The 15,875-nt window shown below is 38.1% G+C and overlaps 1 protein-coding gene across 4 annotated transcripts in view; it reads left to right on the forward strand.

Annotated features, from left to right (window-relative positions):
* Positions 1 to 15,875, forward strand: part of iqsec1 (IQ motif and Sec7 domain 1) — a 141,021-nt gene that overhangs the window by 41,832 nt on the left and 83,314 nt on the right. For 3 of the 4 annotated variants that reach the window (XM_015380142.1, XM_015380150.1, XM_015380151.1), the window contains exon 3: positions 3,438 to 3,545. The exons of the other annotated variant lie outside the window; for it this stretch is intronic. In XM_015380142.1, coding sequence (XP_015235628.1) covers positions 3,438 to 3,545 — 108 coding nt within the window. The remainder of the gene's footprint in view (positions 1 to 3,437; positions 3,546 to 15,875) is intronic. 4 annotated transcript variants of the gene reach the window in all.

A 15,875-nucleotide genomic window follows, 5' to 3' on the forward strand; every position in this document is an offset into this window, starting at 1 on the left:
ATGGATGAGTAGAACATGATGTAATAACGTAAAATCAAGGTGCCAATGTAAAAAAAAAACATCAAAAAACTGTGTTTCCCTTTAAGAACAGGGCTGATGCTCTACTTTCTTAGTTCTAGTGAGAACAGGGCAGCAGTCATTTGGATCAGCTGCAGCTGTATGGTAGACTTTTTAGGCAAACCCTATGATGACACTGTTGCAGTGGTCAATTTTACTGTAGCCAAACTCCAGTGACGTATGCAGGTCACATACGTCCACGTCCCTCCGGACTGTTGCTAAGTGCTCCTCCTCAAACAGAAGTGTGGAAAAAGTTGGTGGTTTTTTTTAAATATAATTTTAGAAATAAAGAAAAATGAAAATCTTAAAATATCTATGTAAAAACTGAATTAATATTCAGCAGCGCTACACAAAATTAAAAATAAATCAAGTTTTTGTTTTCCTAAAGATGTTTTATTTACTGTAAATTCACTGTATCCTTGGAAAAGTAGGGTTTTATTAAAACATCAAAAATTATTTTCAAAGATCTAACTTTGTTTTGATTTGAAAACTGTATAATTTTATAGCAGTTTCTGGTTTTATAATCAGTATGTTATTAATCATTGAAACAGACTCTCCTTATTTCTCTGTAAATATTCCATAACACCTGCTTTAAGTGAAGCAGCAGCAATAACTGTCATGGTGAATTTCTCCATCATTTTCCAGCTTAGCATTTCTTGTTTATCAACTGAACCGACAGCAGCATGAAATAAATTGTCATAACAACAATCTGCTGACAACACGTTGTAGCCGTACGGTCCCTTACATCTCACACCTCTTTAATATGCAACAGCATGACACCAGGAAGACTGGCTGTTAAAAAAAAAAAATCTGTGAAACATGGCTCGGTAGGTTTCATTATCATTAATAATGCAGAAGCCTCTGAACTTGGCACTGGCGCTATAAATAAATAAGGCCCGATCCTGCAGGATTGCTTTGCGCTGGTATGAAAGAGGTTTGCCTTGGAGAGAAGTCGGTGATGCTGGCCTATACTCTCCACCACACTTGGTGCCTAATGAGAGAGGATTACTGACATGGTTGTGTTTAATTGGTCCGCTGTTGTGAAATCAGAATGGATGGCTTTGTTCAGATGTGATTAGAAGTTGGCTGAGATATTCAGGCAGGGGATCAACAGCTTCACACTGACCTGCTTTCATTGGATTGTTCTTCAGTGAATGTTCCCACACTGCCTCTCCTCCTCGTGCCCTTTTCACTCATTCATAAACGTGTATCCGCTGAGCTTTGGGATAGCTGGTGGTTGCATTTGACAGAATATAAAAGAAATTAGCACTAATTGAAATTTCATACTGTGTTGATTTGAATTGGCTGCAAAAAAAGATCAGTGGAGCTTATGAGAAAAACTGTAGCATAGTGATTGACTGCATGCACTGTGAAAAAGCCTTGAATTGTGGCTTTTATTTTCCTTCACTCCTTCGCTGAGACTTGAGGGGGGGAGAAAAAACAGAGAGGCAGGGATTATACAGCCCAACCATTGTTATATAGATGACAGTGAAGAGAATAAAACACTGCTTGGTTGATGTGTTTGAGGACCCAACCTCTGTAAAAGTGTCTCTAGGCAAAAGCAGCAAAGCACAGCCTGATCAATTCCAACATTTGCTCTATTCATGTTATTGTTTTTAATGGATTGTGAGATCATTAATGAGGCATACTATTATGCCAGAGGAATTAATGTAATGAATTTATAAAAGAGAACTGGAGATGCACACTTGCAGCTTCTTTTTCAAGATGACTTATTGCAGTAAAAGCCTTTGAACAGCAGTTTTCTGCTGCTGAAGGGGCGTTCCTGTAATGGTGCTTTGTTTGGACCAAATGGCACTTAGTTCACAAAGATATCTAACCTTAAAAAGTCCTTTGATGTAGTGACAGGATAGCTGAGCTGATATTTATCTGCAGGGACAGGAGGTGATAGTACTGTGTTTCAACACTGCTGTGGAGCTGTCTTGCACCCAAAGCCAGGGTAGTCCTCAGGGATCACAGAAAACATGCTGTCCTCTGCCGACATACTCAACTTTGGTATCTAGGACTCCAGCCATGTCCTCTGTCTTTGTCCTTGACAAGGTTAAAAGTCCTTTTATTAAATTCAGGTCAGTTTACGTTATTTATAAGATTTAGACCACCAATATTTAGACTTTGCTAATGTAGAGAACAAGAAATTATAAATCTGTAAAGTTTCTTCAGCTGTCTGATTAATAGCTGCTTGGTGTAGTTTGTAGCTCAGCCAAACAATATCATGTTCCACTCAAACAATCTGAGTGGAACATGACTTTAAGTGAAATTGATGACCTCTTACTCTATCTAGAACTCCAAAGTCGTTAAGTCAAACGTTGCTGGTGCTATCACCAAGCGGTTTTGAAACCCAGAGGAGGTGGAACTTTTCAGGCAGTCAAAGGCATTTTGATGGTCTCCCACTTCCCCTGCACCTACAGGCTCCACAGACTAGCTAATTCTTTTTTATTCAGACAGCCCTTTACCTTTTCAATTTAGAATTTTAAATATTCACAAATAACAATTCACAAATAACACTTGCTAAATTAATAGTGTTAACAGGAAATTGCATTGGTAATTAATAAATGTATTAAATACACTACTCTTGTCCCTCCCTATAACTGTTTTTATGTTCCTGTATTTGTATTTTTGTATTTTTATTCTCTGTAAAGTGACCTTGGTTGTCCAGAAAGGCGCTGTTAAATAAAATGTATTATTATTATTATTATTATTATTATTATTATTATTAATAGTATTATTATTATTATTAATATAGATGATCTACTGAGGTTTTAATTTCAACTTTGGAATTCCTTAATCTGATATTGGGCCAAGCCTAGTTCTAAAGTAATTGGGCTGCAGCTCTGTTGTTAATGTTTGACGGCTGCCGGCCTGATACTTTAAAAACAGTATTTAAAAAAAAAAAGGTTGCTTTACTTCTTAAAACCTTTGTTAATAATACTTGCCTGTTTTCTTACCTTTTTGGGACTAGATGATATGCATATACATATATTTAGCAACTTTGACAATTCAGTCCAGTCTGCTCTGAGAGGTGGAAAGATTTTTCACAGAGGGAGATTAGAGGAAGCTGCAGAAATATACATGTACAAAAAAAAAATTTTTGATAGCGCGCCACAGTAAATGGAATACTAGCTAGTAGTACATGGTGAAAAGAAAGAGCCGGTCACAGCCACAGTTTAAAGGTTGATTGTAGTCATACTTGAAAACATTTCTTTACTTATATACCTTATAGTTTTAGATGCCATTCTCTAAGGGGAAAATCAATGCTTTATTTCCAAGTGGTTGTTTTACACCATAATTATTACCCCCCTCACATCTGCTGTCACCTGTTTACAGGTTTGTGTGGTGCTGTGACTCTGTTTGTCCTTCCGTAGGAGGCATGCATCACTGCCGGTTGAAGCCACACAAAATCCCGGGAGGTTAGGATCCGAAGGTTGCAGAAGGGTCATCCCCTGTCGCAAGTGGAAGTCTGCCTCCTTTGGGTACAGTAAGATATTATTACATGGTGTTGTTGAAGATCTAAATATGTAGTGTGTCGCCGATTAAGAGCAACATATATGTCAAATTCAACCTCCAGCAGCTTTGTCTTCCTCCTGTCACTTCCAAAAGATTGCCAGCTGAAATCAATGCCCTGTTATGGTTAGCCTTCCTTTATTAGATTGAACCTGACAGTTTGACAGCTGCAGACTTTGCTGTGGCCTAATGTTTGAGGCTTTGCAGCTGTTCTCCAGTCATCAGCATTTTATGAATGCATTTTGAGAGCCTATGTTTTGTCGTCCTGGTGAGTACACTCATCTTTTGTGACCAAGTGCACTATAGGAGGAGATCATTAGGTTCAGCCTTAATGAAATATGATCTAGTCTTAAATAAGCTTTCAGTGCCACTCAGCTATTAGCCTTCTCTAAGCTCAGACCTTCAGAAAGCTTCTTAGCAAACAAGGAGAAAAAGAGAGCAGTCTATCAAATCAGTGGGACTGACTAGTGGAAGCTTCAAAAGACTTGTGAGAGTTTCAGAACTGCCTCCTAGTGCTTTGTGCTTCATCATTAAAAAGAAATATGCTCTTAATCCGTAGCCCTTTTAGCTTATGTGCAGCACAAACATAAATCGCTGTGCATGCTGTTAAAAAATATTCTATAAAAAAAAAAAAAATGTCAGATGATTTAGATTTGTAGGCCGGTTTTAGACTCGGTTATATTGCAAAAAGGTTGCTGATTAATTCTCTCCTTTATCTGCTCTGCTGGGCTAAACTTGATTGGTGCTCAGTGAGTAATTTTTAAATACAGCTGAAGGCTAATGGGTTAAATGGATTATGATGACTGTAAGCAGTAAGAAGCTTTGTTTACTGTACAGCAGGCCAATCCTGATAGAATTACAATCAGCTGATTGCTAAGTAATAATAGCTGAATGCTGGGTACCTCCATGAAACCTCCTTTTTTATACTTGTTTAGATTTATTTTATGAGATTGGCATGTTATTTGGAGCTAATAATTGTTGGCACCTAGATTTTCTGATCTGAAGAGTCAGAGAGCCCTTCATACCTGGTCAAAATTTATGATTTAGTAGCTTAAGAGCATTTGATCATCTAATTTTAGATTTTCACTTTGTCTTGGCTTTGGTTCTGGCTTAATTTGGTGCTTTCAAACTGAACATGAACGACTTTAAGGGAGCAATTGATTTACATCTTATCCCTTTGAAGAGGCGTTCAGGAGTAAAGGGATGCAAATTTTCAGCGATGCACACTGTGAGTACAGCAAAGTCAGAGCGTAAAAAAAACCCTGCAATGGACGCGAAACGCTTTAATTGGAGTTGGATATTACAAGCTTTTCTGTCAACTTGTGTTGTGTCAACCAATCAGGGACTGGATTACGGTTTGTGGTAGGTGAAGGACAGGGAAGAAAAAAGCTTTCTGTAAAATTTGAAGACAGGTTGTGCTACTATGAGGTGGAGGTAGAGCGCATGATCCACATACCGGCTGTCAGACTTTCGAATCCCGTTCCTACTGACCTTTGCCCAATGTCTCTCCCCTCTCTTCTAACCCACAACATTTTAATTGTAGCTCCAGATCTGGTCCCAGCCAGCCATGGCCTCTGTGCCTGGCTCTGATTCATTTTCTGCCGTGCCTCTCGTTGTCCTCCCTTAACTCCAGACTTGGCCCCGGCTGCCCGCCACCTCTGCCCCTGTCTGAGCTCCAGAGCACCTCCTCACAGCTGTAGGTCCTGGACTCCGCGAACTGGAAGCTTCTATGGTGGACACAGGGACACTCACTCCAGCTCTCGTTTGGCTTTTCAAATTAAGTTTTTATTCACAACTCGCTCAGTGAAATCTAGGTCCGCTATGTTGAGTCAAAAATGGCAAACTGCGATATAAGCTCTTCTCTTCTGACTTAAAAACACTGTCAGGCACAGGTATTGCCGGTGAAATGTCAAGCGGGCAACAGCAGATGAAAAACTATCTGGAATCATATTCGGTGTGAGCAAATCATCTGGAGCTCTATAAAGAACACAGGTTGCTGGCCTTTTACATTAATTTGTTTTGTCCCCTTAACAGTTCTGTCCACATGTTGCTGTTTCCTGTTGGTAACTCGGCTCATGATTAAGCTACGAACCTCATCTTAGTATGACAGCGTTGGCAAAAAGCTTGCAGTAGATCCTCCTTTTTCTTTTCCATTGTCACTGTAGCTAAGTTAGAGTCTGTAAAGCCTGCTGTTTCCTGTCTTGCTATGAGGTAAGAGGAAATTAAGGGGATATTTTGAAACAAAGTCTTGTCAGATCAATGGAGCTTTTGTGTTTGGCTGAATGAGCTCATGTTCTCAATAATAGTGTGCAGCGGTGTCAGGAATTTATTTGATGTCACCATATTATTGTATTTTGCTACAGTATGGGTTTAACATAGCTAATAGGCTAGTAAGTCTACAACTTGGTTTTATTGTTTTATAAAAGGGGTTTCTGAATTGACACATATAGTAAAATGCTTATTTTTCTTCTGCCAACAATGTTTGCAACCAGTTTTTTTAAGATCTAGTTTAACTTGTTTTTTGTGATATGATATAATTTATCATTCTGTTTATAACCTATTTTCTTGTGGTTTCAGTTAGTAGTGTGGTGACAAAACTTAAAAATTTAGTTTCATTTCCACTTCACACATATTCAATACTCAATACAAAATGCAATGGTTAGTGTTTTGGATGCTCTGTTGTGGTGCTTTGCTTCCTCTGCAGTTGTCTTGACACATCGAGCCGATCTGGTTACATTATACAGACAATAAGATGCAACAGCCAAAACAGTCTCTCTGCCACTGTGAATGGCAAGGTTAGGTTAAAAATTCCTCTGTGGACCAAGATTAATCAAATGGACAAAGCGGCATTGAGAGTCTTAAAGGAGTTTTACAAGCCATGCAAGTATAAACTAGCCAATAATTTTAAATGTAAGCAGTGCTAAATTCTGCTGATTGGGGCTTTGTCTAATATAAAATAAAAAAAAAAATAAAAAAAAAAGGCCGACAGTGGTGTCGGATGTAGGAGTTAACCCTGAAATCGAAGGATTGACGGTTCAAGCCCCGGCTCCGACTTTCAGTGTCGTTGTGTCCTTGGGCAAGACACTTCACCTGCATTGTCGACTGATGGTGGTCAGAGGGCCCGGTGGCGCCACTGTATGGCAGCCTCGCTTTTGTCAGTGAGCCCTAGGGCAGCTGTGGCTACAGTGTAGCTTGCCACCATAAGTGTGTGAGTGTGTGCGTGAATGGGTGAATGACTGAATGTAGTGTAATGTGCTTTGGTCAAGTCTCCTGACTTGAAAAAGCGCTATATAAGTACAGGCCATTTACCATTTACCAAAAGATTTATGACTGTTCAGTTATGTCAAGATTGATCATTGGAACGTTTTTGATTGGGACACCAGTCCAGTGCCCTCGCGTCTGCTACACTTCTCTAGTGCTACACATATAACTGATATGTAGCCGTGAAATGTTTTCTGAAACACATTCTGTAGAGGCTGTTTATTCATCCATTTCCCTGGAAATCTTTTTTTAAAAGCCCATGTCCGATTTTTGAAGGGTTTTCCTTCCGGTTTCTGTACAGCAACCCTGACGTGTTTGGGTTGAGGAATTCTCGGGTTAGAAAAGGTCATTTGTGCCAATCTTTCAGTTGTTAACACATATTCTGTTTCAAGCATCTGTAACACTGTACAGCTCTTATTGTTCATCTGTTTACTGTGTGAGAATGAATGTAAGTGGGCAGCTGGCAGAATGCCTTAGAGAACATAAACACGCTGGACTGGGCTGAGGGAAAGTTTAAAAAATTGACTGCTGCATGACACTGTTTGAGGGCAAATATTGAGGCTTCCATCGTGTCTCCATGTCTTTTGTCATGAATTATTTTTGAGGGATGATTTCCTTCGGTAGTGGAAGTTTGCTCTCCCTAACGTGACAAAGGTCAGGCACCAGATTCAAACACAGGATGTTTCATTGATGTGGTATGCAATGTTGACCATGGAGTATCTGGAAAACAGCATTTTCTGCATTGTGTTTGAAGAGAAATGAGAAAAGATATCGTGTAATCATTCCCCACTGAAGCTCTGTGGCTGTGACTTCTGATGAGTGACTGATTTTTGCAACTGTGTTTTTGTGGCACTGATGTGAAATGAGTGGGTGAAATATTAATTACTTTGCCACTTCTGATGTGCGGTGCCATGCCCGGCAGCACGCTCATTGCTTCCCCTAGTTTAGATGTATGTGTGTTGCATAATATAACATGTTGAGTAAAAACTTTAATTATCCAAAGCATTTGCGAAGCTAAATTATTCATTACTGTTTGTTGTTTTGAAAAACGGCAGTCTGACCTGATTTGAGCTCTCGCCCAGTCATTTACAGTAACTTACAAAGACATTTAAACCCTGTTAGCCTTTTTATATTTTGCACATTAAAACAAAACCAATTGCAATTCTGTATACAACATGTGTATAGATTCTCACAACCTGATGCATGGTTTTCAAAATGTGCAAATACAATTTTAAAACTAAATCATCATTGAGTATTATTCCAAACTCACCATCGTCATGTTGAAACATGGTGTTGGCAGCACAGTGCTTGAGCGAAACTTTTCTTTACCAGGTACAGGGAGGCTGGTTGGAAGTGATGTAAAGACGGGTAGAGCTAGAGTAAGCACCTGGTAATCCTGGGAAGTAACATGTTGAAGGCTGTAAAAGACTTAAAGGTATTGTGGAGAATCTTTGTGAATTTTTTAAAAGACCCACCCTCTCCACTTTAGAAAAAAAAATGCACATGCACAACCCTGTACCCACTCCTGAAAGGGAACGCCTATTAAACGTGTGAGAGAGCTTACAGCAGACCATTTCTCCTCATGCACGCTCTGTTTAAAAGTTGCTGTTTGCATCGCCAATACAAGCTTACTTTCCAAACGAAGATTTGCAATTTTTCCACAATGTCAGACTCACCACCGGTAAGTGAAAATGGGGAGGAGCACATAGGACGCCCTTACGTAAACATATCACCAGAATGACGGACAATTAGGAGGGCTGCATATTTTGATGATCCACCCTTAAAAAAGAACATCCTCCACTATACCTTTAAGACTGAAGCACAAATTGGCCTTTCATCAAGACAGCCCTAAACATAAAACAAGGGCTCCAATATAATGCTATAGATAAAAGTGTTTGCCTAACTTTTAATGTGTAAAAACTGTTGAAACACTTTCATTTTACTTGCATTTTAAAAATGATGCAAAACTTACCTTAGCCAATCACAGAAACTCCTAAAGTTGTAACATGAGAACATGTTGAGAAGGTAAAGGGTTATGACTATTTTTGCAAAGCACTGTAAGGTTGTGGCGTTATGTATCTCTGTTTAATGGCTCCACAATTTTCTTTCGCCTGCATGCACTGAGCTTGAGAAGATATTGGAAATTAATATGTGAATCCTGACGTTACAGCTGTGCCACTCACAAAGACGTGCCTAAAGCGAGAGTTGTAGCAATCTCTGGAGACGAGCAGTCAGATTCAAAGCCAGCAGAGCGACTGCTTTACTGTAAAAAAAAGTCCAGCAAAAACAAGGATATGCTTGAATTAGGACTTGTTTTATTCTTCTCCTTACATTCTCTCTTGTTTGCACTCCTTGTCTCTTACCCTGCTGCTTTTCTTTTTCCGTTCATCTGCTCTTCTCTGCTTTCAACAATTACATGCATAAGAAGCATTTGATCTGCTTCTGTCAAACCCCTCACGGCCTCTCTAAAAGCTTGGATGTGATGAATACTTTCCTGCCTCTAAACATATATTAAACAGTACAATGCATTGATGATGATTCTGCCTTTAAATCTGGTGATGGTACCAGAAGAGGTAGCAGGGAGAAATTAGGTCAATGAAACAGCCAATAAGGAAAGAGTTTGAACTGATATTTAAAAAAAAAATTAAATTATTTAAATTTTTTCACTTTAAAGGAAAGCAAGTCCTCATATTACAGCTACCACTAATCATGAACCCCTTCTTGTTGGAGTTAGGTATAGACAAAAAAGGAAGTCATGAGGAAAAAAACAACAATGTTTAGTTGTACTAAGAAGAACAGAGGTTAGTTTACTGTGAAAATAAGTATTGACCATTATTTTTAGGAGACATATTCCTGATTAATTATTAAAATGTTCTCTCTTTGAGAGAACATTTTAATAAAAATAAAAAATCTAGAAATAAGTTAAAATTTCCTAAATGAAGTGTATTTACCCTTAATTTGAGTAGGTAAATTAGATAGATTGCAAATGGAATGAGCATTCTTACTCTTAAAATAAGATAATCAAATAAAATGCACTTGAAATAAGACAATGCAATTTTGTTTTCTTATTTTAAATGTAAATTGTCTTGTTCCATTTGCAAAATGTCTCTTTTTGGGAGATGCTACCTGCCATCAAATAGACACTTTGCACAAACGGCATTGGCTCATTTGGGAAAGATAGGTTTATATAGATTTATCTTTTACTGTCATAACATTTTCTCAAACCTAAAGAAGTCCAGTCTTCCATTTAAGAACAACAAATAAACTATGGTTTATTCTTTGGATTTCTTTTTCAAAGCAAAATAGTTAAAATGTTATTTTTGAATTAATTAGATATTAACATTTTATATTCTTTAGCTATATAAATGCAAGACAAAATGTACCAATTTTGTCATGATTGCAAAGTTTTTCCCCAAAGATGGTTTTAGTGTGGCGACGGTGATTTTAACAACAGACATTAATTTGTTTGCTAATGACTTTAGTAGAGGTTTGTTTGCCTGTAATTAAAAAACAAACAAACATAGGATTGGCAAAAAATTGAAATAAACTTACGATTAAGATAATAAAAAAGGGTTATATTAAATAGTTAGGTAAAGTAACAGGCAGTTGTCGCTGCTGATCAGTTCTTTGCAGATCATTGCATTTAGACAAATGATGGATGTCATTGTAGCACGAAGCACCCGTAGGATTTTAAGTATGAAAATAATATTTGTATGCTCATCTTCTCCAGCACACAACGTCTCCCTTCAACAATCTCTTGTAAAACTAAGACCCTGGAAAAGTGAAATTACACGTTAAAAATGTAATGAGATCTGTGTTAGGCTCTCAAAGGCCTGGGGTTAAAAGAAAAAGGAAAAGAGGTCATGGTGCTAATTTACTAGAACTTGTAAAATCCATGAAATGATTTGATATATTTCATCTTTTGTTACTTTTACTGTTTCCAAACAGTAAGATGAAGTGAAGCATGTCTTTAAGTGCATGTTTCACCTAACCCCCATTCCACCTAATGTAATATTGGGTACAGTCAAATGAAACGTGCACCATCACGCCCCTGCTAAGGTAGGATTTCTGATCTTGCCCCAATGTGTTACATTACCTGATATATGTTAGGATAGCTTATCCAAGACATGCTCTATCGAGGTGTTGAATGTCCTTTCACTCTCGCTTTTATGTGCATTTATCATAAGCTTATCCATTCAGAAACTAACTGTTAACCTTAGCCTGCAGGTCACGGAAGGCGATGGAACATTTAAAAAATAATAATCGAAAGCCAGTAAATATGAAATAAATGAAAGAAAAGAAGTGATTATTTTAATGGAAACGTTAACTGTTATATGCTGGATACTTGACTCAAGGCATTTATTCAATACATTTAAAATGGCTTCCTGAGAATACATGGATCTTAAGATAACCCTACCTGACAACCTTCTAATCTATCACTAACCTGACTGTAAATATTTGTTTGCCTTTCACTTTTTTTTTTCTCATCATATACTGTTTGAAAGGGAATTGCAGGCATTTTTCCCTGGCTGCAGCTGTTGTTATAAAAATGTTTGGTTATTTCTTTCCTCTTGGCATCATTACCCTGTGGCTGCTTAGTGCTCTTTGGCATTGAAAAGGTGAAAGCAGGAGCTGTGTTTGTTAGATTGAGACAGTGAAACTGAAGTGGCCAGAAAAAGAGTAAAAGCTAGACAAATATGTCAGCGCTTTGCTTTTCACCATGGTGTTTATTTAAAGAAAAAAGGACTTGTGTATCACACACTAAATCTTCTGGAAACAAAAAAAGAACTGATCAATCAAGAAGGAAACAACCTTCCTGTCCAAGGCACTTCTATTTCATCCTTAATTCCAAGACGGGAAAAAAAAGTTCTAACTGATTGGGCTATTGCCTGTGAAGTAGCTTCTGCATTCATTGCCTGCAGCTGCCTTCTAGTTTAGTCCTGTGCAGTTAAGACCTCCCTGCCTCTTTGCACCCATCAAGTCCAGCTCAAGGCTGAATGAAAGCTTTTAAAAACCCAAGATGCTCGCTGTGCCTCTCCTTTTCTCTGACTTTGCTCTTCTCCTTTGATTCCTCTCTTTGTCTCTTTACTTCATATTTTTATCATCCTCCTCTCAGTCAAAAAACTTGGCAGATTTGCGTTCTACCAATTTCTCTGACTGTTGGACTTTAATTCTCTTTTTTAAATTACAAATTAAATTAAATTTATAGATGCTTAACGTATGTGTAATTGGGGAGTGGCAGCCTAGTTGTTAGGGCATAGGGCTTTGAATCCTGAGGTTGTGAGTTCGATCCCCCACTTCCACAGACTACCACTCTGGGTCCCTGAGCAAGACCCTTAACCCCCACACTGCTCCCTGGGCGCCGCACAATGGCAGCTCACTGCTCCCCAAGGGGATGGGTTAAATGCAGAGAAGTAATTTCCCTCTGGGATTATTAAAGTACAGAAAATCAAAAAAAAATAATAATAATCAAATAATGTATGAACGTATACACTTTCTTCCCATGAAGTTGTGTTTAATAATAATAAGGAAATGATCAGGAGCAAAGAATTTGGTGGTTTAATAATAACAAGAACCAATGATATCCATCTACACTCACAAGAGATGAGCTTCAACAAGCGGAAGCAACTTGCAGACTAAATCAAACAAATTTTGAAGCTATGAATTACTCACAAGAAAAGGAATACCTTAAAGTGGAATAAGGCACTCAGCAATAATTATAACTTATTGGAAAACAAAGAATCACCAGAAGTTTATTGGGATCAATAACTGAAAGGAAGGGACTTTATAGCCTAAATCTTTGTGACCATATCTCGGTCTTCTCTCCAAGATATCGGGGTGCTAATTTTTTTTTCGTCCAGAAAAGTCACTACATCATCTATTTAATATAGCTGCAACTCGTTGCTGTATTCAAAAGCAAACATGAGACAATGAGAAGAATCAGAAAACAAGCAGGACAACATTGTCCAAGGCAGTTATGTAGATGTTGTTGTCTTTATGACACACTTACAGAAAAAACAATGAGTTCTAGACTCATTGTTCTTTCTGAACTATGGGTTCCTACTTTGTCTATTTGACTTGATAAAAACTTATATTTTTCAAACAAGCTGTTCAGTCTGTTTAATGCAGATTTGGGTTCAAATAAATGTTGTGCTCATGCACCTAAATGAAAAAATATTACTAGTTATTGTGGATCACTGTTAAAGGTTACCTTGATGAGTCTAATGGGTTAGAACAGGGTCATTTTCTTTAGTAACATTAACATTTTGATAATCATTTTCATTAGTTTCATTTTGGTCTTATTTGTCTTGGTCTTATTTGGTCTCCCACAAAGTCTTGGTCTTGGTATTTTCTGAGCTTGGGTTTTTCTGGGTCTTAAGTTAAGAAGGCTTTAGTGCATCACTGTTAGTTGAGGTATTTAATATCCAAGTAGAAAAAAAATGAAGTTAGGACCTACTCTGTGACTCGTCAACTATACTAGCATCAGGCTGCTTCCACAGCAGATCAGAGTTTAATATCCTCATGGAGCTCTAAATCATTGCTGTTTCAGCTGTCAAGCAATGCGTCTCTGTGGGGTCTCTCAGCCTACTTGGCAGTTTCATCTGTAGATCTCCCCTAGGATGGAAGGAGTTCTTACTAGTTGGATTACACTTGCCAGGCCTCAATGATATGCTATGAGGGGGAAAAAATCTTTTTAAAATGACTTCATACAAAATCAACAAAATATAGACAAAATATGTCACTAATGGCACATGGAACATTCATACATACACAACTTACTTGAGACCCTTTCCTAGTTCTAGAAGAGATCTTTCTTAACAATTGATCATAGCACTTTGATCTCACATCGGAGAAATTTACCTCTGCATTTAACCCATCCCCTTGGTGAGCAGTGGGCTGCCATTGTGGGGCGCCCGGGGAGAAATCCGGGGTTAAGGGTCTTGCTCGGAGACCCAAAGTGGCAGTCTGTGGAAGTAGGTTTCAGACTCTCAAGCTCTGGATTCCAAGCTCTATGCTCTAACCACTAGGCCGCCACTGTGCCATAGACTGCCACTCTGCCATTATGCATTTTACTATTATGTATGGAGTCCAGTCCACCAGTTCAGCAGTAACGTTCACTTCCAAGGTGGACTTATCAGTTGAGTCAATGTACTAATCAGACATAGATATGGGAACACCATATAGACATGCAGTCATGAAGGTTTAAAGCCTTTTTATATATAAGACAATTAATAAAAAAAATGCAAATGCAATGCTTTCATTTTTACTCAAATTATTCATGAGCTAAGCTCAAAGACCTAAGACATCTTCTGTGAACACAAAAGGATTATTTCTCTCAAATATTGTGCACAAATGTGTCTAAATCTGTCATTGAGATCTTTTGTTTTGCCAAGATAAACTATGCCCTCTATGCCTCAGAGGTGTGGCATTCCAAGATGCCTTAGGCAGGTGCCAATAAAATGTCACTAAAAAATTTGGTTTTATCACACAGCTCAATACCAAAGATTGTGCAAGTTTTTAAGGAGACAGCAATCGGCATGCTGACTGCAGGATTGTCCAGAGCCTTGGCCTGTGAATTGATTTGTAATTTATTTTCAGTAAGCTGTACCAAAAGGCATCTAAAAACATGGCAGTACATCCAATATGTCTCTAAACTGCAGGCCACATGTAACTACACCTGCCCAGTACCTTCGCATTCTGAATCTTCACTTCCAGGATAATCTTAAGCCAGCTATGTGAACAGCTGCTGCACCAAAGAATTTGGATTAATAAACTATTTTGGCAGAAACTTTAAGGAAGAATTTCAGGTTACCTGTATGCATATTCCTCACCTTGGTCTCCACTGAGCGGACTTGGTGGACAGTTAATTTAGAAATAGTTAGATGCTGACGCTTACACCAGAAGGAGATTTTACTAGAACTTTTATGCTCAATCTGTTATTGTGATTTTGAACTGAGGTGATAAGCGTACACTGCTCGTCTTGGACTCTGTGCATGAGACTGCACCATCATCAACTGTTAGATTATGTCTTTTCTCCCCCTTAGCAGCTTCAATGTATAGAGATATTTCCCAGGTCCACGGAATTTCCACATTTGTTGACGCATTAAGTTAATAGTTGTTAATTGATGATCCACTTTGATAATTATGATCATTAAAGCCTGATGGTGCTAAACCTATTTTCTATGAAGGACTTTTGATTATAATATTAAATGATTAGTTATGATTTGTAATTATGATTATCATATTATACATATTGATAATTTTATAAGAAAAATTGCACAACACCCAGCATCTTTACTGGACATGTCATCCACTGAGCATGTCCATGATATACGACAGTTTCTGCAATATCCAGCAATTTCACACAGTCAAAATCAATAATCCACTGGCCACAATCAACAACCTGATCAGCTCAAGGAGATTTAAAAGGAGATGTGTTAACCTGGATAAGGCAGATTGTGGTCATAGATGGTGGTTCAGGTACCACTGGATCTTTAGATACCTTACACCCTCTCTATGCTTTAAAACTTTTTTGAGTGATATTTCGTTGCAGCAAGTTTAAGGCACATGTGCAGTAATCGTGCTGTCTGGTGGGTGGATTGTCGACAGAGGAGGAGGAGTACTCCTCTACAGTTTTAGAACGATTTGTATACATAGAAGTAGACTTGAGTATTTGGATTCACCTCATGAAAGCATATGTACTTATAACTATATCATTAATGACATTGTTTCTACATGTATTTATCACATTAATCCATAATATATTATACTTTCTTTCAGTAAAACCAGTTTGACCTATTAATTTATAAATATTCTACTATACTATCGATTTCTTTTCAAAGCTTTCTGAAGTTCTGATGGAATATACACTCACCGGCCACTTTATTAGGTACACCTGTCCAACTGCTCGTTAACACTTAATTTCTAAGCAGCCAATCACATGGCGGCAACTCAGTGCATTTAGGCATGTAGACATGGTCAAGACAATCTCCTGCAGTTCAAACCGAGCATCAGTATGGGGAAGAAAGGTGAATTGA

The sequence above is a fragment of the Cyprinodon variegatus genome, unplaced genomic scaffold, assembly GCF_000732505.1.
Source record: "Cyprinodon variegatus isolate N-32 unplaced genomic scaffold, C_variegatus-1.0 Scaffold208, whole genome shotgun sequence".
NCBI lineage: Eukaryota > Metazoa > Chordata > Actinopteri > Cyprinodontiformes > Cyprinodontidae > Cyprinodon > Cyprinodon variegatus.